This window comes from Mus pahari, chromosome 18, assembly GCF_900095145.1.
Source record: "Mus pahari chromosome 18, PAHARI_EIJ_v1.1, whole genome shotgun sequence".
NCBI lineage: Eukaryota > Metazoa > Chordata > Mammalia > Rodentia > Muridae > Mus > Mus pahari.
The window spans coordinates 55,972,231-55,994,730 of record NC_034607.1 but is presented as its reverse complement, the minus strand read 5'-3'; the positions used below and the strand labels follow the sequence as shown (position 1 = coordinate 55,994,730).

General features: G+C 37.9%; 1 protein-coding gene across 27 annotated transcripts in view; it reads left to right on the top strand.

Moving 5' to 3' along the window:
* The window catches only part of Nrxn1 (neurexin 1), a 1,070,033-nt gene that overhangs the window by 504,260 nt on the left and 543,273 nt on the right, over window positions 1-22,500 (top strand). For 17 of the 27 annotated variants that reach the window (XM_029531588.1, XM_029531595.1, XM_029531592.1 and 14 more), the window contains 2 exons: window positions 16,834-17,007; window positions 21,596-21,715. In XM_029531588.1, coding sequence (XP_029387448.1) covers window positions 16,834-17,007; window positions 21,596-21,715 — 294 coding nt within the window. Of the gene's footprint in view, window positions 1-16,833; window positions 17,008-20,638; window positions 20,666-21,595; window positions 21,716-22,500 lie in introns of all 27 variants that reach the window. The other 10 variants (XM_029531581.1, XM_029531578.1, XM_029531577.1 and 7 more) reach the window with 1 other exon arrangement.

The following is a 22,500-nucleotide window of genomic DNA, read 5'->3' as shown; positions in this document are numbered from 1 at the left end:
CTTGTCCCAGAGATCTTTTCTCGCCCTGCCCAAGTCTCCTGGGTGCATGCCTCTCCCTGCTGACACAATTTGTTTTCATCTTTATTCCCAGCTGCTGATGTGTATTCCCTTTGGCTATTAAGTACAAGCTGCAACATGCCAGGAAAGACACAGCATTCACTTACTCTGACTGATCCCATAGCATGACTCTATTTATTCTGGAACTTTTGAGTACTGACCCCTTTAGTGAGATAATGCAATCCCTCCGTGTGCTTCTCTTGTCCTAATTTGGCAACTTGTATGCTAAAATATATGGAAAGGAGCTGATATTTATTGAGTCCCTATTAAATACTCAATGGATTTAAATGAGGTTATTGTATGTAATCCTTATGAGTGTCCGGGATTTGAATTGAGGTCAGTCTTGCTTATTCATTTATGTAGTTCAAGAATAAAAATAGAACAGACGAATAGTTTTGGGTCTCCATCTTCCATGGGTGTCCTTATTTAAGAATTAAGTTAATCCATCAGCAAATTGAGGCTTTTTAAAAATTTGACTGGGGCCCGACTATGGTCCTGGGTGCATAGCGGACATTGCCCTCACGTGGCCACTTAGCAAAATTACACCTTGTAACTCATTGGCTCCATCTAGGTCATCCAGGGGGTGAGCACTTTGTTTCCTTCTCCTTTATCCCTCTTACAGACCCCAAGTTACTTCCTTCCTAATCTTTTAGCATTTTCCATATCTCCATTCAAATCTCCCTCTAAGGGTAGCTAACTGCCGGCTACGGCTACTGTGTTTCCCTTGGCCAAGCTAATAAAAGCCCCCTAATCAGCCAGGACTTTCCGTTCCTGCAGGTTCCATCTCTAAGTGGAGATTCGCTACCTCCTACGCACGCACGTTCGTTTCTTTTGTAACGCAGGTCAGTTTGTTCCCCAGTGAACCTCTTTCTCTGGACCTGAACATAAGGCACACCGGCCTGATCTACCCTTTCACACTGTGCTTTGAAAAACATTTTATTAAATGTTGTCATTTCCAAAGTTTTGATCATATTTAAACACGTCTGAGCTTCATTGCTCGACATGTGTGCCTTTGGGTAGCCCTTTTGTCTTTCCTAGATCCTTTTGCTCAGATAGGAGATGTTCAGATGAGAATTGGACTTATATTGACAGTGGAAGAAACTCCTGTTGGCTTCTTGTTTATGATGTTGTGAGATTTACTAACATGTTTTTAATTTGTGTGAGGTTATTTTAAGGATTATTTGAAAATTGAAGAGACAAGATACCTTTTCAGTGGCTAACAATGAGGGCCCTTAGAGGGGAAGGAGTTTGTTGTCATTGCTACATGGCCTCTCCAGAAGACCTGGATGTCCCTGGCACCTGCTCCCTCCCCCTAGTCCTGTTTCCCGAATATCATCGTGCCTTTGAGACCTTCTTCCTACCCTGCCTGCTGGCACTGCCCTGACATAGCATCTCATTACTGGCAATGGTTCCGTTTTGGAGCTCTGCTTTCTCTCACTCTCAAATTCCCTCAAACACGGGATTTAAACACAGTGAGTGGACCTGTCACTGTGGGCTCTAGAGTGCAGCAGGTGTTTTCCCAGCTGTGGTGGCTGGTCTCATTTATAAACTGGCTATAAATGCCCAACTAGATTTCTCATGCATGCAGTACAAACCTCCTGAGAAGGGTCTTACATGTCTAAGGGTCTCTATGTCTCCAAAGGAAGCAGGGTGTTGTGCTTCAGATCCGGTGGGACTTTGAACATCCTGCAGAAGCTGGGGACGGTGTGGGTGGCAGTACACTTTAATGATTTTTTTTTAGCTGCAGTGCAGCTGAGAATCGATGTTCAGTAGGGAAAGGGACTACTTTGGAGGCAAGGACCACAGCACAAAACAGAGACAATAAGGCAGTGAGTCTGTCAAATACTTGACAATTTTGTTATTCCCTTCCCCACACAAGAGTTAGAGCACAGTCACTGGGAAGACGATTAGAGACATAAAACCATTGTTTCTTTTGACTCTACTGAATTCCCAGGCTTTGCAGAAATCAGCCCAAACCTATCCTCTTGATCATCAAATCTCTGACAGTTTGTTTTAATCCACTTTCACCTCCCCCACTTCTAGGAAGACATCCTTCCCTGATGTACACAGCTGTCTGTGATTTGTTTAATGTTCATTCTGAGTGTTCTTCTGTTAATGTTCATACTCCAGGCCAGCAGACACTATTGCAACTTAAAGGTCTGTAGCCTGTACTCACAACTCTGTCTTGTTTAAATCCTTCATCTTTCTCTGCCTAGAGTGATATCCTCCCCATAAGTGATGTATCCAGTCATGTGTCTAGTTAATGATCTCCAGCCTTTTTACTTCCTGACTTTTAAAAACAATTATAAATGTATGTATTTTACCGGTGTGAGTGCTTCACACACACTGATGTATGTGTGCTACTTGCATCCCTGTGCATACAGAGGAGGGAGCCAGGCCAGAAGAGGTAATTGTATTTCCTGGATAGACTCACTAATGGTTATGAACCATTATACGCATAAGAACCAAACCTAGGTCTATAAGTGTTCCTAACCCCTGAGCCATCTTTCCAGTCCCCCAATTCATCATTTGCATTGAGCAGAGGAAGCAAATTTTATTGTTCATCTCAGCCTCAATAGATTGCTACTGAGGGCCCATAACAGCAATTGAAAAGCATCTGAGACATTTGCGGATTTGCGAGCAGAGAACGTGAGAGTGGCAAGTCTGGATGTGAGATGGAGATGAGCCACTGGTAGCCACATACTGTATCTGAGTTTCTGGTAATGCTCACCCCAACTAGGGAAGCTGCTTTTTATTTCTTCACCAAATTCCATTATAATTTTACCCAGGTCAACCCATCTGGACTTCTTAATTTCTTACTAGTTGCTAAGATATCAGAAGCTAACAACTCTAGTTTATCTGTAGGAGGTGCCTTGTTTATCTGTAGGAGGTGCCTTCTCCCTCTCCAATCCTAATTCCTGACTCCTCCCATTCATCCAACACACAGACACCTTTGTTGATGTCCTTTGATGTTCTGAAACTTCAGACACTGTAAGTTTCTGTACTGATGCACTATGTCTATTGTATCACAAACCATTTCATTTATAAAATTAGCAAGCTTCCATCTGTTTTTGATAGGTTTGATGGTCCATGACATAACTATTTGATTTTTGCTGGGACATGAATGTGAATCATGGACAATGATGATATTCAAAATTGAGGATCTTCATGAAGCAAACCCCTTGCTTAGCTCTGCCTTTCTTCACTTCTAGTCAAGATAATAAGTTACCTTTCTCAGTACAATTCTTGTCATTGTTGTCATTAGTTATAGGCTTGTCTGTCAAGCTCCAGATTAAGGATTTATATATGAGCTATTGCATCAAATAGGCAAGATGATCTAATATAATCAAGGCACAATGCTGCATTTTGCCTTAAGCCATCTCTTCAAAATGGGTAATGTTGAGCTATTTAAACCATGCACAGGTCCACTGAATATATTTGAGTTCTCTTTAAAGACAGTTCTATAATCATTTAACATTATAAAACCATCTTCAGTGAAAAAAATTAAATACTGATGGCTGGTGAGACAGTCCAGCAGTTAAGAGCATGGAATAACATTGTAGAAGACCCAGATTTGGTTCCTAGAACCCACATGGGTTCTTAATTGCCTGTAACTCCAACTATGTGATATCTTCTTCTTTCCCCAGTGATTTGCAGGTTTCCACACCCAGGCATACACACATAATTTTAAAACTTTTTAAATTAAATGAAAATTATCAATCAAGTCTCAAAAATGAAGATATGATAGTGGTCACAATAAGAGAAGAAAGCACAGTATATTTCAACTTCTTTTATTAGTCTAAGGGATGACTGGGGACAAATGTGACTTCAGACTCTAGGTCCAACAGATATGTCATCTGCATTCTTTAATGGTACTTTCCTGTGTTCATCTGAAACTTCTCTCTGTGAGTTCTAACTGTAAACCCCTATGAATGATATCCGTGTTCACTCAAGCAGACTCAACATTCCTCCATCTCCAGGCAATCCCGCAGGCTTCCGCTGTGCATAACCATGCACTTCTGGTGAACATTTCCACACACAGCTTTTACTTGGCACTCCTAGAAATGTATCCATTCTTCATGCTCACACTTCTATTCAGCTGCCCCAAGTTTGTTTTCTCTGTGCAACCCTCACCAGTGCTGTCTTGCCACACTGCTGGGAACACAAAGGCAGTGCTGCTAAGCAACAAGGGAGGCCTCTCTATTCTGGGAGAGCAGCTCACACTCACTGTATGAAAAGACCTATTTCCCGTCCTACTTTTAGTATTTATTATTTTGCTTTGTTTTGCTTGTATGGTTCTTCTATCTGCATGTACAACACCACATTCCTGGTGTCTTCAGAGGACAGAAGACTGTGTCAGGAGCCTTAGAACTGGAATTACTGGTGACTGGAAGTCACTGTGTTAGTGCTGTGAACTAAACCCAAGTCCTTTGTGAAAACAGCTAGTGCTCTTAAAATAAATTATTTTTTAGTTAAAAACGTACAGAAAGAGGTCTAATTCTTAAGGAAAAAGTAAATAATATTTTAGAAGCTCTGTAAACCACAAGTACCCTTTTATCATTGCTCTATACTGTTTTATAGTTTCTAACCATCCAGAAAAACCATGATGAATGTAACTGTTTATCCTTGTATATGAAGGTGTACATATATTTTTGACTTGCATTAAATAGGCCATTATAGAAAATGGAAGTTTTCTTAAATTTGAAACAACAGGAGAACCACACACTCAATGTAAATTTTCAATAGTTTTGAGATGAGAAAATTAAATTATTTAACATAAGATATTTATTAAAAAGTCAAAACAAAAGACAGAGCAACATAAAAGTTTCAAGAAAACAACAGATTTGCATTGGTAGTGTAGCTTGATTCATACACTCAGTGTGAGAAACCATCTCCAGTTCTCTTTTTAAGTTGTTTCTTTTTTTATTAATCTATTTTTTAATTCCATATTTTATTCCCCCCACCCCATCCACCCTCTGTCTGTATCACATCCCATATCTCCTCCCCATCCACTTGTCTCCATGTGGATGCCCCCACCCCCCACCCCACCTGACCTCTAAGCTCCCTGGGGCCTCCAGTCTCTGGAGGGTTAGGTGCTTCATCTCTGAATGAACACAGACCCGGAAGTCCTCTACTGTGTGTGTGTTGGGGGCCTCATATCAGCTGGTGTGTGCTGTCTGTTTGGTGGTCCAGCGTTTGAGAGATCTCAGGGGTCCAGATCAATTGAGACTGCTGGTCTTCCTTACAGGATCTTCTCCTCAGCTTCCTTCAGCCTTCCCTAATTCAACAACAGGGGTCAGCTGCTTCTGTCCATTGGTTGGGTGCAAATATCTGCATCTGACTCTTTCAGCTGCTTGTTGGGTTTTTCAGAGGGCAGGCATGATAGATACATTTGTGAGCACTCCATAGCCTCAGTAATAGTGTCAGGCCTTGGGACCTCCCCTTGAGCTGGATCCCACTTTGGCCCTGTCCCTGGACCTTCTTTTCCTCAGGCTCCTCTCCATTTCCATCCCTGTAATTCTTTCAGACAGGAACAATTGTAGTTGAAAGATGTGACTGTAGGATGACAACCCCATCCCTCACTCGATGTCCTGTTTTCCTACTGGAGGTAGACTCTATAAGTTCCCTCTCCCTACCATCAGGCATTTCATTTAAGGTCCCGCCCTTTGAGTCCTGAGAGTCTCTTACCTCCCCCACCTCTGGTGCATTCTGGGGGGGGGGGTTCCCCTGCATCCTCCTACCTCCAGAGGCTGCCTGCTTCCATTCTTTCCGTTGGCCCTCAGGGCTTCAGTTCTTTTCTCTCACCCAATACAGATCAGGTGCCCTCTCCCCACTATTCCCCTACTCTGCCCACCTACTTTCCCTCCCAGGTCCCTCCCTCCCTTCCTACTTGTGATTGCTTTCTTCTCTCTCCCAAGTGGGACGGAGGTGGCCTCACTTGATCACTTCAGCTTGTTGAGCTTTTTGAGTTTTGTGGACTGTATCTTGGGTATTCTGTATTTTTATTTTTTTGGACTAATGCCCACTTGGTAGTGAGTACATACCATGCATGTCCTTTTCGGTCTGAGTTACTTCACTCAGGATGATATTTTATAGTTCCATCCATTTGCCTGCAAAACTCAGGATGTCCTTGTTCTCAATAGCTGAGAAGTATTCCACTGTGTAAATGAACCATATTTTCTGTATCCATTCTTTGGTTGTGGGTTATCTGGGTTGTTTACAGCTTCTGACTATCACTAATAAGGCCATTATGAACATAATGGAACACGTGACCCTGTGGCATGGTGGGACATCTTTTTGGTATATTCCCAAAAGTGATATAGCTGGGTCTTCAGGTAGGTCTATTTCCAGTTTTCTTAGGAACCTCCAGATTGATTTCCAGAGTGTTTGTATGAATTTGCAATCCCACCAGCAATGGAGGAGTGTTCTTATTTCTCCACATCCTCTCCAACATGTGTTGTCACCAGAGGATTTGATCATAGCCATTCTTGAGACTGGGTTTTTCTGTGTAGTTCTGATTGTCCTGTAACTCATTCTGTAGATCAGTCTGGCCTAGGTCTCATGGAAATATATCTTTCTGCTCCTGGCTGCTGCTTGCCACCCCTGAGAGCTGGGATTAAAGGCTTGTGCCATGTCACCCCACCAAGTGAACCTATGCTCCTCCTGTCATTCAGAATAGTTTTAGTAAATGTAGTAGAGAGAAAAAAAGCAGCCATGGTGATGGGGATGCAGGTGCCACCTCATGCTTCTGATGTAGGAAGGACTATACTGACCCAGTGACTCCCTCTTGCTCACCTGTGAGGTCTAGATGATAATAGCATATCAGTGCCCTGAAGAGTTTGGAAAAGTGAAACCCCTCCAAAGTTTAGTGAAAATCCACATGCAAATGTCATCAGCGTATGTGGTCTTAGCAAGCTCACCAGCAGTTCAAGTGGGTATCATACCACAAAAGGAAAAAGAAAACACAGCACAGAAGAAGTGTCCACTACTAAGGGCATCATTGATCACAGATAGGCAGGCTTGCTGGAGACAAAAGAAAAGCATCCACAAAAATTTTGCCTGGCTTTCTCTTAAAAGCCAAATGTCAAATTTAAATTTTAAAGCCACAAAATAAAGTTAGCTTGACATGAATTTATTTGCCTGAACTCACCCCATCTGCCAGTGTCACTGGCATAGAGTAGAGTAAAAGAAGATGGATTACCACATACACCTCCATAGCATTTTCCTTTCATTATTCTCCATTTCTCATGTCCACCAGGGTTTCCTCAATCTGTTGGCAAAACCCATAAAAAAAATATGTCTTCATGTTATGTCTCAGTGAATCCTGTAAAAACAAAAATTCTACTATAGGCATTTTTTTGCTCAAAATTTCAGCTAGAAATTAAATGTCAGAATGGAAATCATTTTTCATAAAATAATGAAAATATTGACTATCAAAGTCTTGTTATAGGACATGTTGGGATCTGAACCCAAGCTTTTTTGGATTATTTACCCTTTACATGTAAATATTAGTTTTAAGGTATGGCAGAGCTAGCTGCAGGCTTCTGACTTTATTATCTGTGAACAGGCCCCTGCCTCCAAAAATTCAATGTTTGTATCATAAAAAATTTAATTACAGGTCAGAAGTTGATACCAAGTAGTAATTATTTTGGGAGAAAATTGAGTGGTTTTTCTTCTGGAGTTTCTCAGTGTGCAGATACATCTCTTTCTGTTCTGAGAATCTGTCACCTTGATAGGATTCCACTAATACAACTGTTCATTTTTCTCAACTGTCTGTAACTTTTCAAAATTATCTGTACTTTGTAGAAATGGACTTTTTGCCTTTGGAGTGCTCACTGTGGAAGCCAGGGTGGATTAATGGAAAAAAAAACCATAGTTTCAGAACACTGGACTTTCAGTGTGATTCCCCTATTTTCGGGCATTGTTGTCCAGAACCACAGGAACTTAGCAGCATTATAGCTTGTGTTAATGACTGGTGTCTTAGCAGGCAGATTCAAGTAAAGCAATGCTTATACGAGTGCTTTGTAAACTTGAGTACATTTCACTGATGCCAGTTATTGTTATGTTATAATGACAAAGTCAGAGCTTTCTTCTCAAGTGAACAATGACTCAAGAAACAAGGAGGTCCTTGTTCACACAGACAAAATTCTCATCTTTAAATTCAGTTGCCTTTCCTTTTAGGAAATCTATAGGGTCTGTTGTTGTTGTTGTTGCTGTTGTTTGTGCTTTACCTGGAGCAATATGTTGTTGGATGTGATAGGAACGTGTAAGGTCAGTACACGTAGAAACAGCAAAAGAGTCAAGAAAAAGGATTTTCACTGGAAGGTCTCTGCTCCTAGCAATTCTTGAGTATTGGCTCAAAGACAAGTCTGAGTAAAGTGAAATACATACAAACCAATGGGAAATACTAATGGGGATTATCGAACTTTTTGGGAGTAGAGATGGGATGGTCTACTAGCTTGGCTGTGTTCTATATTTAAGTAGATACATCCTTCATTCTATAATAACACCAGGGCCACAATATAGATGGGTCTGAAAGAGTAAAATGTTTCCATAATGTAAACTGTGGTATGGGGGCTGCATGAGCGAGGCTATACTTGTATATGACATAGCACAAGGTGTGACTGGACATCCAGACTACTCAAGTCAGAATAGTATCATACTAATTCCCCATAAGGGATTAACACTTGTTTTAACTTCAAAAGAAAACTAAGAGATGAATCTATATTATCATATATTGATACCTCAAGTTGCTTCTTCATCCTTAACTTATCTCTCTACTACAGATAAATGCAACATATGTAAACTAAAACCATACATGACTCTAACAAATTACTCTATCAAATAGACAGCAGTGTCATGGCACTACATTCTCCTAATGGGCTTTGTGCCCTAATTTCTGTGTTCACTAAAGAGATCAGTAGAAGAGATATGCCTTGATAAACTTTACTCCATGTTTCTCAGAGGAAGACAACCAGAAACATATGAATGCTCTATCAATACAACTTCCACCATGCCTTCTTATTTGGATGATTCTCTGTGGAATCCAAACTATTCATTATGCATCCATTAAATGGCTCAACTAATGATCCCTGAGTCCTACTAAGTGAAAGTGAGATTTTAAAAGTGCTTTGGCCATGATTATCTCTTTAAATATTTATTTTTAAATAGAAAAAAATAGATCCACCTACAAAGCACAGAAAACAACAATTTTCAGGGAAAAATGCAAAAAAATTGTACGATGATACTGATTTATATTTGAAAATTAGATGAATGTGTTATCAACGTAGAATATGAGTTAGAAAATTAAAATTAAATAGAGTCTTGAAATGCAACATTGGCAGAAGCAAGATATTCATAAAAAAAAGTAACGTGCAATGTGTACTGTAAACTGATGGAATGGCAGGAAAAGACAAGAGTAGAGCAATGAAGGTAACTGCAGAAGACAGGAGGTCAGGTATCAGCCAGAGGATGTCATCTCAGTCACCTGCCTGGGAAATGGTGCTGGGAAAAACTAGTTTACACTTTAGTAGAATATTTCATGTGTAGGTGCTTCAAGTTTAGATTGTAGAGGGAGTGATATATTGAATAGACCAGGACACAGTGGCTGCTCGTAGGATGGCTCAAAAAATAAAAGTGCTTGCCAGGCAAGCTGGATGACCTGGATTTGATCCTTAGAACCTACATTATGGTAAAATTGAGAAAACTAATCCTATAAAGTTGTTTTCCAAAATTTGTATACATCCTGTGGTAAGTGAACATCTACAAATACATATAGACACACACATTAATAATAATAACAACAACAATAATGATCTACAACACAATGGGAAGGTTGATGTGGCAGCAATAAGAAGGATGGGTAGAGACAGAGTTACCAGACAGTGACTTGTTGGAGGAAAAAGAAAAAAGTCATCAAGAACTAGAAATGAGAGTAACAACGGAGGGACAATATCAGAGGAGTTGGCCAAGTTACCTGTAACAATAGGTGGGGTGTCAGGCAGGAGATACACAGCAGAGCTTAGGAATCATTGGGGATTTTTTTTTTCTGGGTAGAAGGGAGAGTCACAGTTTGATTCATATAAAGCGAGACATCTTCAAGATCTACTTTTCCAGTCGGGGGACAATTATTTTTTCAAACCCCTACCCAAGGTAAGCTTAGAGATAAGATTTTACAGACATTTCTTATAAAAATCAAACTTAGAGTACTGTAGGTTTAGACCTTCATGTATAAAGTAGACTATGATATCTGAAGTTGAAGGACTTATCTTTAATCAGAATGGTATCTGTTTGGCATCTCTTCAGCAAAAATTTTCTAGAGTTATCTTCAATGTTTCTCACAGGGAACTGTTAAAGACAGAGACACTACATCTCAGAGCAAAAGGTACACTTAAATTGTTCCTTTGGCTGAAAAATAAATATTTAGCATAATTTTATGATCTTGGGTATATGAGGATGTTATACTCATTATACATATTTATCTATTCAAACGCTCAGATTTATTTGAGATATATCCTTGCAAAGTTAATATATGAGTGTTTATCCTTAAAGATTATAGATGATTTTCTTCTAACAGAGAACAACTTTAATACAAATACACTCAGATGATTTTTCTACCCCAAAGTATTTTCCTTACTATATTGGGAAAAGATTTGATCTGCAGGTATTTTGTGGTAAAACAAGAACAGGATAAAACTAAAGATAAGGATACAGATTTAAGAGTAGAGGTTGGTTGTACCCTGGGGAAGGGAAGGGCACCCTGCTTGTAGATCAGGTTCAGAAACCTGTGTGGGCAGATTCAATCATTTATAACAATGAATCACAAGAACTTGTGAAAGCATTAGAATTAGGTTTTTTGTTTTTTGTTTTTTTTCTCAAGTGAAGCCATAGGAAAACAAGTGAGAGTATATGCGTTTAATTCTCCCCCAAAAGACAACTTGGAAGCCCATATTTCTATAGGCATAACTCTTCACATCTATAAAGCTGTGCCTTTTTATGTATGCTCTTTTTAGTTACAATAAAAGTGGGATATTTAAGAGGCAAAGTACATATGAACAAACTGGAAAGCTGAGTCAGAGAACTAATTCTACCTTGACACTTAGATTCTGCTGCTGAGAGGCTGCTAGGATACTTGCTCTAATTGCCTTCTGTTCCCCGTCTTCATCTGGAAAGAAATCACTTTCACCACCTCATTTATTTGTTTTGGTTGGAGTTCCACAAATGATCCTAGTTTTGATCCCTATTCTCTGAGGCTAGTTCATAACCCTGGACCCCTTATAACACACAGTGTGCAAATGCTACATTGTAATGTCAGGTATTCTTTCTCACATCACATTCATAACCAGTTCTCCAATCTGTCCTTGTGCCCTTCCCTAATACATACCTCTTATTTTTTAACATATTTTCTACTTAAACAATAGGTAGAAGACCCATTGTGTACTATTGTTTTTCACTCAAATGTCTTCCTTTGACATTTCTTAAACATTATTGAGAGTATTTAATAAGAAGTTGAATATTCTTCTCTTTCAACTATGTCTTCTCCCCTGATCTTTTGCTTACTCACCCAAACACCATGTTTACTTTGTCTTCATAGTGAACCTGTACTGCACCCAAAGCCTTGCATCTACATTTATGTCCTTGTAAAATGTGTCCTATACCTTCTGATCTCAGCTCTCCCATAATTTCTTAGAAAGGTCACACAAATCTTTTTATTTCTCTTTTTGTCTAAGAAGCATTCAGTCTAAATATACAATACAGCTCTTGGCTTTAATAAAAGGTTTTGTTTGTTTTTTAATCTTTTAATATGTCTAAATTAAAAGGTACTTGTTAAGCAAAATTCCTGATCATTTTATGAAGTTCCGTGCAATTTGTTTTCAAAGTAGGTAGTTGAAAAGATCCCCTGTCCTCGTCTCTGTTAGTATCATAGAAGACACATTTCAAACACTCTGATGTCTGTGAACTAGATCAAATTAAATAAGTTCCAGGAAGTAGTTGCAAACCTGAAACCTGTCACTCAACAGGAACCAATTTGACTCTTGTCTGCATTTCCAGTGCCTTCAGCATAAAACAAGGCACACACCATGTACCTTGCATGATGTATATTAAATACATAGAAATGTTCTCTGTAATCCTCAGTGTTCCTAAGGTAGGCACCATTGATTCCACTTTACAGAGGAACCATCTTACTGCCAAAGAAGTAACACAATTTAATGAGGGTACACTCTGGGTACCAGTGAGTTACCCAGAGCAACTACTATAACTACAAAGCTTGCCCACAATTTCTCCTCACTCATTAATGCACAAGTGCTAGGGACTAGTCACCGTCTCTGGCTATCGTCAGATGGTACTGAGAGCAGCCTAGTACTTCTGTGTTGATGTTAGAATACAACTGAGATTCCTTTAAGAATCTTGTCCCACCCGAAAATTGGTGCCTGGCTACATGGTGCACGTTTGCCACAGTATTTGCTGAAAATGTCCCAACTCTACCTTTTTCTGTATATGGTCCACTTAAAGGACTGGAGTGCAAACGTCCAGTCAATCTGGTGGGGTGATGGGAAAGGGGAAAGCAACAGGTGATACTCAGCTACATAGGAAAATTGACTTTTAATGGATGTCCATCCAGAAGGTCATTAAGAAGCATATCCTCCTTTGTAAGCACAAGACTTTTACCTGCAAGGATCCATTAGGGCTAATGGTCATTTCCCTTCCATCACTCCAAGGATCAAAAGGATACGCTGCATCTTTCATGAGGTGGTAAAGTACACAGGGCTGAACCCACTTTAGCGTTTCCTTTGTTCTCTTTATATGGAAGTCTACCAGGGAACCTCAAGACCACTTTAGCATATGAAAAGTTTATAAAGACAATACTAATTGTGGGGAGCTAAGTGCAGCTTCAGTAATGAAAGTGAGAATTAGCTCCAAGGTTATAAATACTGACCCGCCCACCTTGAATGTGTAAGGTTCATATCTGATCCTGCATTGCTTAATGTGAGGTTTTCAGCTCTTTTGTAGAACAGAAGGAAAATTCCTACTTTTCTTCCACTAACAATCGGGCAGAAAAGCTTACTAATTAGGACATAGAACTCATGACAGAAAGCAGAAAGGAACAGCAGTGTGTCTTCTTTAGAATCACCTTTCTGCCATCCTTTACCATTTTTATTTCTCTTGACTATTTTCTTGCATAACTTCAACCTCTATAGTGTATAATAACATTTACTGGTTGTTCTTCAGGTTTAGGCAACTTCCAGGAAGTTAGATTCTGAAAGAAACATAGCTATGTTCAACATTACTTGCATAGTTTTCAGTCTTAAGTCCTATATCTAAACCACTTAAAGGCAGTGCTAAGAATTGTTCATTCAGTTCCACATGGTTATCTAATACTTGACCTTTAGTCCTGAACAAGAATTAAGGCACCCCAAAGAATGAGGGCAGGGAGTTTATTCTTCCATTGATATTAGATTGATATTAGTTACACTAAAGTATAAACTTTCACCAATATTCTCCAGTGTTCAACAAAAAGAGTTTATCCAGTTTATTTTTCTAATTTCCCTTCATTTCTATTTTGAGATGTGATTCTTTGAGTTAATGAAAATGAAAACTTGAAAATTTCAGCTTTTTTTTCTATCCCGTGAATAATTTCTAATTTACAGTGTTGGCTATCCAAAACTCACACCATACCACTCTTTTCGAAAGTAGAGAGATAAAAGAGAAACCTGAGAGTTGGCCTCAGATATCTTCAGTCCCCATCTAGGTGCCTACTGAACTGCTGTCTGGCTTGTATATTGTTGTGGTGGGACGTACCCATGTCAAACTTAGTCTGCTATTGCCGGGACATCTGCTATTGCCATGACATCTGGAAACTGTTCCACTGTTCCCACAACACTGTGCAGAATGGGGCATTCTATGAAGCAGTGTAAACTTCCAGATAGCTAAATCTATCTTGAAAGTGTTCACTCACAAGTATCTTGCTTCTGCTTTTGGGTTCTTCTGAGGAAACCTCCTCCATCTATATTTTTCTCCCAAATCTATCTGCACTGTTGGTACCCAGCAGGGGCTGGCTTTTAAATTTGGAAGCAGTACCCTCCTTTTGACATTCCCTAATAGCTATGCATCCAGGGCTATGCTTCTATAATTTCTGCTTGCCCAATTGCAGTGTTAGACAGTTTTCCTTTCCTTATGTAAATGACTATATATTCATCGCTTTCCTAGAAGAATCTAGGTTTGAAAAGTCAAGTGCAGGAAGCTAATTTTATGCCTTTGATTTATGACTCATGTCCTTTCTGCAGCATCTAAAGAACAAGGGCTTGAAACTGAAGTGAGTGAAAAGACAAAGGAGAGATTGGAAATGAGGGCAGTAGTAATCAAATAATATTACAAAATTAATATTATACAATGAACACTCTGCCATCCTTAAACATCAAGAGTGATGCCTTATACAGTGTTATTTGGGAGATAGGAGAGAAACACATTCAACGCTTTCTGCACAAATTCTCAGTGGTGCACTGTTGCAATAAAACAGCTTTTTTGGTAGAGCAAAAGGGCAGATTTTCAGTTCTTGAGGTTTTGTAATATTGATAAACCAACATATTTTCATTCTCAATATTCTCACCAACAAAATTCAGAGTTTCATATTTAGGGCTTTATTTTACTTTCCTTAAAATTTAGTGTCAGAGAAACAAAACAAAACAAAACAAAATAAAACAAAAAAACAATATGAACTAACCAGTACCCCCTGAGCTCATGTCTCTAGCTGCATATATAGCAGAAGATGGCCTAGTTGGCCATCATTAGGAGGAGAGGTACCTAGGTCTTGCAAACTTTATATGCCCCAGTACAGGGGTGGGTAGGGGAGCAGGGCATGGTGAGGGTATAGGGAACTTTCGGGATAGCATTTGAAATGTAAATAAAGAAAATATCTAATAAAAAATTAGTATCTAGGCTTATGATTGTTTGTGGATACTGGTAGATGACATAAAGTGGCTTGAAGACCAATGACTTTGTTACTACATTTCAAGAAACGATGTGAATACCAGTCCTTGCTCTCAATCTCATAAAGACAGTACAGCAGCCTAGATAAGCATTATGAATGCACACACTTTTTTAATATTAGTAAAATTATACCTAGTGTCATGTTGCTAGGGTGATTAAGGTAAAAGAAACATTCCATGGATAGAAAAGTTAGAGAAGTTGCTGACAGATGTGTGTCAGCAGAACTTTCAGTCTGAAGCTGAAGATTACAGAATTCTGAGGTCACCGTCTTTGAACTCATTAAATTACATTGACTAAATATCATCTGGTCACTTTGAATAATCTGCAGACTGGATGAAACAGGTATTCCAATACTGCTTGAAAAGTTGAGGAAACCTAAACCTAGGAGCCTGTAGACAGCAAAGCTAAGCAAAATGTTCCATTTGAAACTCCAGGAGAATCAGGGACACACATTAATAACTTCTTTAAAAATTCTGAAGTAGCACAGAGTTAAAAGTGTTGTTTTTAACTTAGTACAGAAACATGTGAAGAATTACATAAGTTAGACTATAAAAGGATTGAGTCAGTGAGGAAGATATTCAAAGACAAAAAAAAAAATACAACTGGTCAAAGTACAAAGAACAGAAGATTATAGGCTGCCTAGCCCCAGGTAATATTTGTATAACACAAATTCTACACCTAAGACTAAGGAAACGCAGAAGAACCCTTCCCTCAAAAAACAACAGCAACAACAACAACAACAAAACAAACAAACAAACAAATGAACAAAAAGCCAGGATAGCTGTTGTGAGATTGTATCTCCTAAAAATGACTAGGAAGCTCTTTTGTTCCTCTTATGGGGCTGCACACCCCTTCAGCTCCTTGGGTACTTTCTCTAGCTCCTTCTTTGGGGACCCTGTGGTTCCTCCAATGGATGGCTGTGAGCATCCACTTCTGTATTTGCCAGGCACAGACAGAGCCTCTGAGGAGACGGCTACATCAGGCTCCTGTCAGCAAGCTCTTGTTGGCATCTGCAATAGTGTCTGGGTTTGGTGGTTGTTTATGGGATGGATCCCCAGGTGAGGCAGTCTCTGGATGGTCCTTCCTTCAGTCTCTCTTTCACAGTTTGTCTCCGTAACTCCTTCCATGGGTATTTTGTTCCCTCTTCTAAGAAGGATCAACGTATCCACACTTTGGTCTTCCTTCTTCTTGAGTTTCATGTGTTTTGCGAATTGTATCCCCTTTCTAGAAAGGGGATAACATTTGAAGTGTAAATAAAGAAAATATTTAATAAAAAAGAAATGTCAATAAATAAAATACCTAATAAAAAACAAAACAAAACAAAACAAAGCAAAAATACACCCTCCACTTGGTATATTACATACTTTCTCTTTGGTAGGAGATCCTTAAAAATCGCATGTTTTGTTCCTCAAAGCAACACACAGGATAGATTTTGTTGTTCTGTGTTTTGAAAATGGAATTTCTGATCACTCGAGAAACTGCCTCAGTATATAGAATTACTAAGTACCTGGGTTGGATGTACAGGTATCTTTATCCCTTGTTTACACTCTGTCTTAGGTGACACCATAGTGAACCATACAGTGCTTTTGCTAGAAGCATCTAGAAAAATGTCAGTGCTAATATGTTATTCAAATGTTCCATTATTTTGTACTTTTAAGAAAGTAAAAAGTAGGTAATACATTTAATTGTTAATTTAATAAAGACCATGTCTGTTGTGATCCTTATCATACTGTGTGGTTAAAGTTGATGCTAGATACTTTTGTTACAGTTAAATTGATCTTTCCACAGGTGACTTGTATATTGGAGGAGTGGCTAAAGAAACATATAAATCCTTGCCAAAACTGGTCCATGCGAAAGAAGGCTTTCAAGGTTGCCTGGCATCTGTGGACTTGAATGGCAGGCTTCCAGATCTCATCTCTGATGCTCTCTTCTGCAATGGGCAAATTGAGAGAGGATGTGAAGGTACTATATTTGTTTTCATACTATTCAATGCAACCAAAATATAAATTTAATTAAAAGGCCCTCCCCACCAGCCAGCAAAATCTCTGCTAGCTGCAGTATTTTCTCTTGGAGCTTAGAGGTCCTTATTCATGTTCTGAATATTTAACTCCATAAGTCTTAAGTTTTCTGGATTATTTGCAAGAGAATACTAAGGTCCAATGTAAAAAGGAGCTGCAACTACAGACCTTGTCATTTCTTCTTAGAAGACGATAGTTTGGCTAGCTAGGATATGAATCAATTCTATAATGCTATATTTCTAGCATCAGATACCCATTCAAAATAGAAAAAATATTTATTCCAGTAATTATTGTGTATTTTAATCCATTTTGAAAACTTTACATTAAATGGAATTAAAGATAAGAAAAGGGTTCAGATACCCAGTCTCAGATCACTAATTGATTTTTATGTATCTGATAGCAAGCAATAAATTACCTGTTTTGCCAAAAATAGGTTTCTTATATTATCCAGCTACTGTGCAATGCTTCAGATATGCACTGCACTCCCTTATATTTCTTTCATGTTTTCTATCAGACTAAGATGTATAGGAATTATTTTTTTGATTGCTGCTTTCATTTCAGGTAATTTTAACTTCAACATCCAAATTTTTGAGCCAATTCTACCTCCATTAGTGTAATTCAACCACATTAGCAGGAATTATATGGTTCTGAGTGTGTTATTATTTCTCCCTTAATTTTCAACATAGCTTTATCCATTTTGAAAGTTTAGATTCATAAGTAATGCTGTGTAAGTGAAAAGGAAGAACCGAATGTGAGCCCTCCTCTTAAGGAGAGTATGAATCACTTCTTCTCAGCCAAAATAACATCATTATATTTAGCAAATACCTAAGTCTATGGAATTTTTAAATTTGAAATCCATTTCCTCTCTTCAAAGTATCTATATCTCTCAAAAGTTAACTTCAATTCAAGTGGTGGAAGTAACAAAAGAGAGTATGCGTATTCATGGAAGTCTTTTTTTCAAAGTCATATTAGTGTCACCACCATATTTATTTATTTATTTAGTTAGTTAATTTAAAATTTCTGACATAACACTTGCAAAACAAAAAGAGACTATGAGATTTCCCATGTTGTTTAAGAAACACAATTACTAAACGAATGAAGCATCCCTAGTGGGAGAGCAAAATAATGTGAGATATATTTTTGTTACTTAGAAATGGTCTAATAAGTGAGACTAGGTCACTTGCTGGTGTATATTTCTAAGGAAAGGTTACTACAATTTTTGGATACTACTTTTCAAAAGTAAGCCTTCCTGCAGTTTGCATAGCAAGTGCTTTCTGAAAGAGACATCTCAGCAACCACAAGACAGGGAGAAGTCACAAATACAAAGGACCTCACACTAACACATTCCCTTAGGGAAGGATGTAAGGAAGGTTGTTTACTGAATGTTTATAGTAATAACACTTGCTGTTGTTTCCAACCTAGTTTAGTAGGCAATTTGTCTAGGATACTTAATTATAGGTTTCTTTTCAATGACCTTAAATTAGCTTCTAAATATTTAAACTCTTTGTGATAGTTTATGGAATAGTCTGCCCATGTGGACAGGAAGCTTTAAGTATTTTGGCCTTAACAATTCTCATTTTTTTTTTTCATGTTTTCTTTCACTCTAGGAATATCATCACATTCCTGTTTTTCTGATATCATCTTTCCCTGATAATTCCATTCCAAAATTAATTAGACTATTTCTATTCTAAGAATAAGTTCATATAAACTTGTCATAGGTGTAATTGATGAGATTCACGTGGTTTTAGAAATAGCAATTAAATTAGAGATAACCCAGGTATTATCTCTTTCAAAGACAGTTCTCTCATGGAACTTAACTCTTTCTCAGAAAATAGTCATGTAACTCCTGTGTTAATAAAAATATGAGGTATGGCCAGGCAGTGGTGGCGCATGCCTTTAATCCCAGCACTCGGGAGGCAGAGGCAGGTGGATTTCTGAGTTCAAGATCAGCCTGGTCTACAGCGTGAGTTCCAGGACAGCCAGAGCTATACAGAGAATCTCTGTCTCAAAAAACAAACAAACAAACAAACAAACCAAATAAATAAATAAATAAAAATAAAAAAGAGATGGCTGCTTCAGTTCTTGATCCTACTTTTTGTATTCTCAGGGCAGTAAGAAAGTAGGTAACTACTTGATAAAAAAAAAGTTCTCCATTACAGAAGACTCCCATATACCTGATTCTCATTTGGGGAAGAAATAGTCAATGATGATTGTTTCAAGAAATTTATATTTCTTTAAATAGATACCTACTGTTTTTAGTTTCTAGCACTTTAGGCTATTATTATGTGGACCACTCAAATATGTTTGGAACACAACAAATAGTGAGCAAGTAATTCGTTCATGCTTAAGTTGAAATAATTATATATTCAGTTCTTCTGGGAGATTATTATTGTCATCATTGTTACTTATAACACTATTAGTAATTTAATTATTACATGGTGACACTAATTTTTGTTACATAATTGGCATTTATAGATCTTGTATTTCTAAAATTATACATCAGTTAGGATTACTTTAGTAATTTTCTGTGAACAGAGTACCTTTACTGAGAAAGTCATAACACACATATGTTTGTATGATACATGATGAATTTCATTTTATAAAATCATGGTTTTATATAAAGACTAATTACAGAAAATATATATATATATATATTCACTGAACTATGGTCTCATTGGCCATCACTATTATTTGAAGTCTGTTTTCATTTTTTTTTAGAAAGCATGTAATTATTATTCCCAGAAATAATAAATTATTGTCTATACCTTTTAAATGAATTATATGCTTGTGTCCCCTTTTACTTTTTTTATAAATTATTTTTCCTGGTGTTTTCTGTAATAATTATTTACATGGAAGTTTATTAGGCCTAAAGATAATTAGGAAGGCATAGGCAATGACAAGAATACTCTAGAATCTATAAATCACATATATCCATCCTTTTAAGAGTGACAATGAGCATGATATCTTGGAACCTTATAAAAAGAATGTTCTCTAAGGAGAACTATATTGGAAGTTGTTTCTACAATCCTTATGATTTTATTCAACCACTTCAAATGTCACATGAACTCTGGTGTTTTGGCATGACAACAAAGCAGAGCTAAGGGCAGTTAATACTAAGCTGGACTTGTGAATGAAAGTTTTCACAAATAAAGAGGGAGAAGCCCACAAAGAAGTCCTTTCTCTATAAGAACCATAATCTGCAATGTGTGTACACATGACATAGCATAGTACATGTTCCCATAAGCAAGTTGCTTAAGGAATCCATCCAGAGCCATGCAGTAGAGTAGGGATCACAAGAGCCATTTAAGTTGTCCCTCATTGTGCCATTGGCTAGATTAATCGTGATATGTATATGCACACATATAGTGTAAGCTTCTAAAAGTTACAGTGCTTTCTCATTTTTTTGGCTTCTCTTAGGAATTATGGCTGTTGATATTAATTTGTTTGCTATACATAGCATTTTTCCCTTTATAGCAGCATGCATTTTTGAATCTAAACATTCTGTTTGCTCCATTTCCATATTGCTTACTAACATTAAATATATTTTGCTTTTTTTTTTAATTTTGCTGACAAAGTTGCATTGATGAAAGCTGACTTGCAAGGTAGATAGCCCTGTGTGTATAAAACAAGACTGAAACCCCATCATACACAGTGGAAACCTTAAAAAAACCATGTTTTTAATATTTTTTAGTATCTGTTATTTGGGTTCAGATTTAACTTTCTTCTTCTTGGACATTGCACAAGAAGCCCCATCTTGTAGCACAGCTGGCATACAGGCTTTCAGTCTTGGACGTGTTCGTACAGTTCCTGCTTTCAGTGCTCTGACCGCACTTCTCTGCTCCTTGTTTTTCGATGTTCAGTTATAATTCCTTAGAGACAGAACAGCACTCCTTTTACTTGTGTGTTTGACAGGGGCATGCCACTTACGTTGTTATTCATTTTATGTTACCTGCATGATATCGTCAAAGCATGTGAACTGATACTTGCCAACACACCTATCCATAGCACCAAGGAATCATGACCTCAGCCATGGTGTATGCGTGGAAGCGGCTGGATCTCACAGGGCATTTTTCCATTGTTTGATTATTTTAACTATCTTTATCTCAATTTCATGATCCTACAATCTCCATTTCTCATGGCATCTCTATCCATTGATAAGAAGTTAAGGAGATCCATTCATTTTTAATGACCAAATGGTGATAGATAATCATTAATGATAGAATGAGATTACCTGCTACCACCATGACCCTACTAGAAACTATCCACTTCCTTTAACTATCTGTTGGCTTATTTACAATTATGATGTAATTTTTCTTTTATTTGAAGCTTAAGAAGGCCTTCACGTTAAGCTTTTTAGATCCTAGTCCAGATGTGTGAACTTTCAAAACTAGCTTTAACATGTAATTTAAGGTGTTGGCAACTACTGTATGTGATCTAACTCATGTAAAGAACATTCTGGATTTAAAAACAAACAAACAAGCAACAAAAACAAGAACCAAAAGAGCCTCTGTGTCTTTTGGAATATTTTACAGGGCCCAGCACAACCTGCCAAGAGGACTCATGTTCAAATCAAGGCGTTTGCTTGCAGCAATGGGACGGCTTCAGCTGTGACTGTAGCATGACTTCCTTCAGTGGCCCGCTCTGCAATGACCGTGAGTAACTCTCCAAGTGTAGATAGATACTTGTTATTGTGTCCAGATACTGCTTGCTACATAAGGTATAAAAATATAAGTTCTCCTATCTCCAGTAATTGGACTGTTAAAGATTGGCCCTCAGTTTTCACACATAAAATTGCCTATTTTACTTTAGGGCTGTTTTTTAAGCTAAATGATTTTTAATAGAGATGGTTAATTGTCGAGTGTTGTGATTCTCTTTCATTAATTTCTTATAGCTATCTCATTGGAAAGAACATTGTTAATCTCTTATACGTGGGATTCTTGGCCATGCTTTGAAACTTCATACTGCTTTGTGCTATGTAACTTTTAAGTTCATCAGATCATAGCTTCAGGACCCTTGTTTCTGTGCACATTAGAAATTGTGTTTTTCTATCTTTCTACATCTCTATAAATAAGCCCACTCTTCACCATTCAATTTAAAAATACTATGTTTAAATCATTGTTCTTCAAGACCTTCTTCTTTTCTTTTATCGACGTGAATTCTCCTCATTAATCTCACAGTATTTGTGTGACCGGAAAGGTGGAGTTCACATTCTATCACAGTCCTCTCTAGGGGTCTGCATCAGAGTCTGGACAGTTTATGGCAGAATTAGCTGGCCAATAGCAAAATTCTGGTTACTGAACTTTCACGTAGGTCTTGCTTCATAGGACTTCACTGAAATGATAAAAAAAACATCTTTGACTATATATTTAGAGTATCCACAATGAAGCCTCACATTTTGCAAGTAGCCTACATGCATATCTTGGGTTTTTTTTTTTTT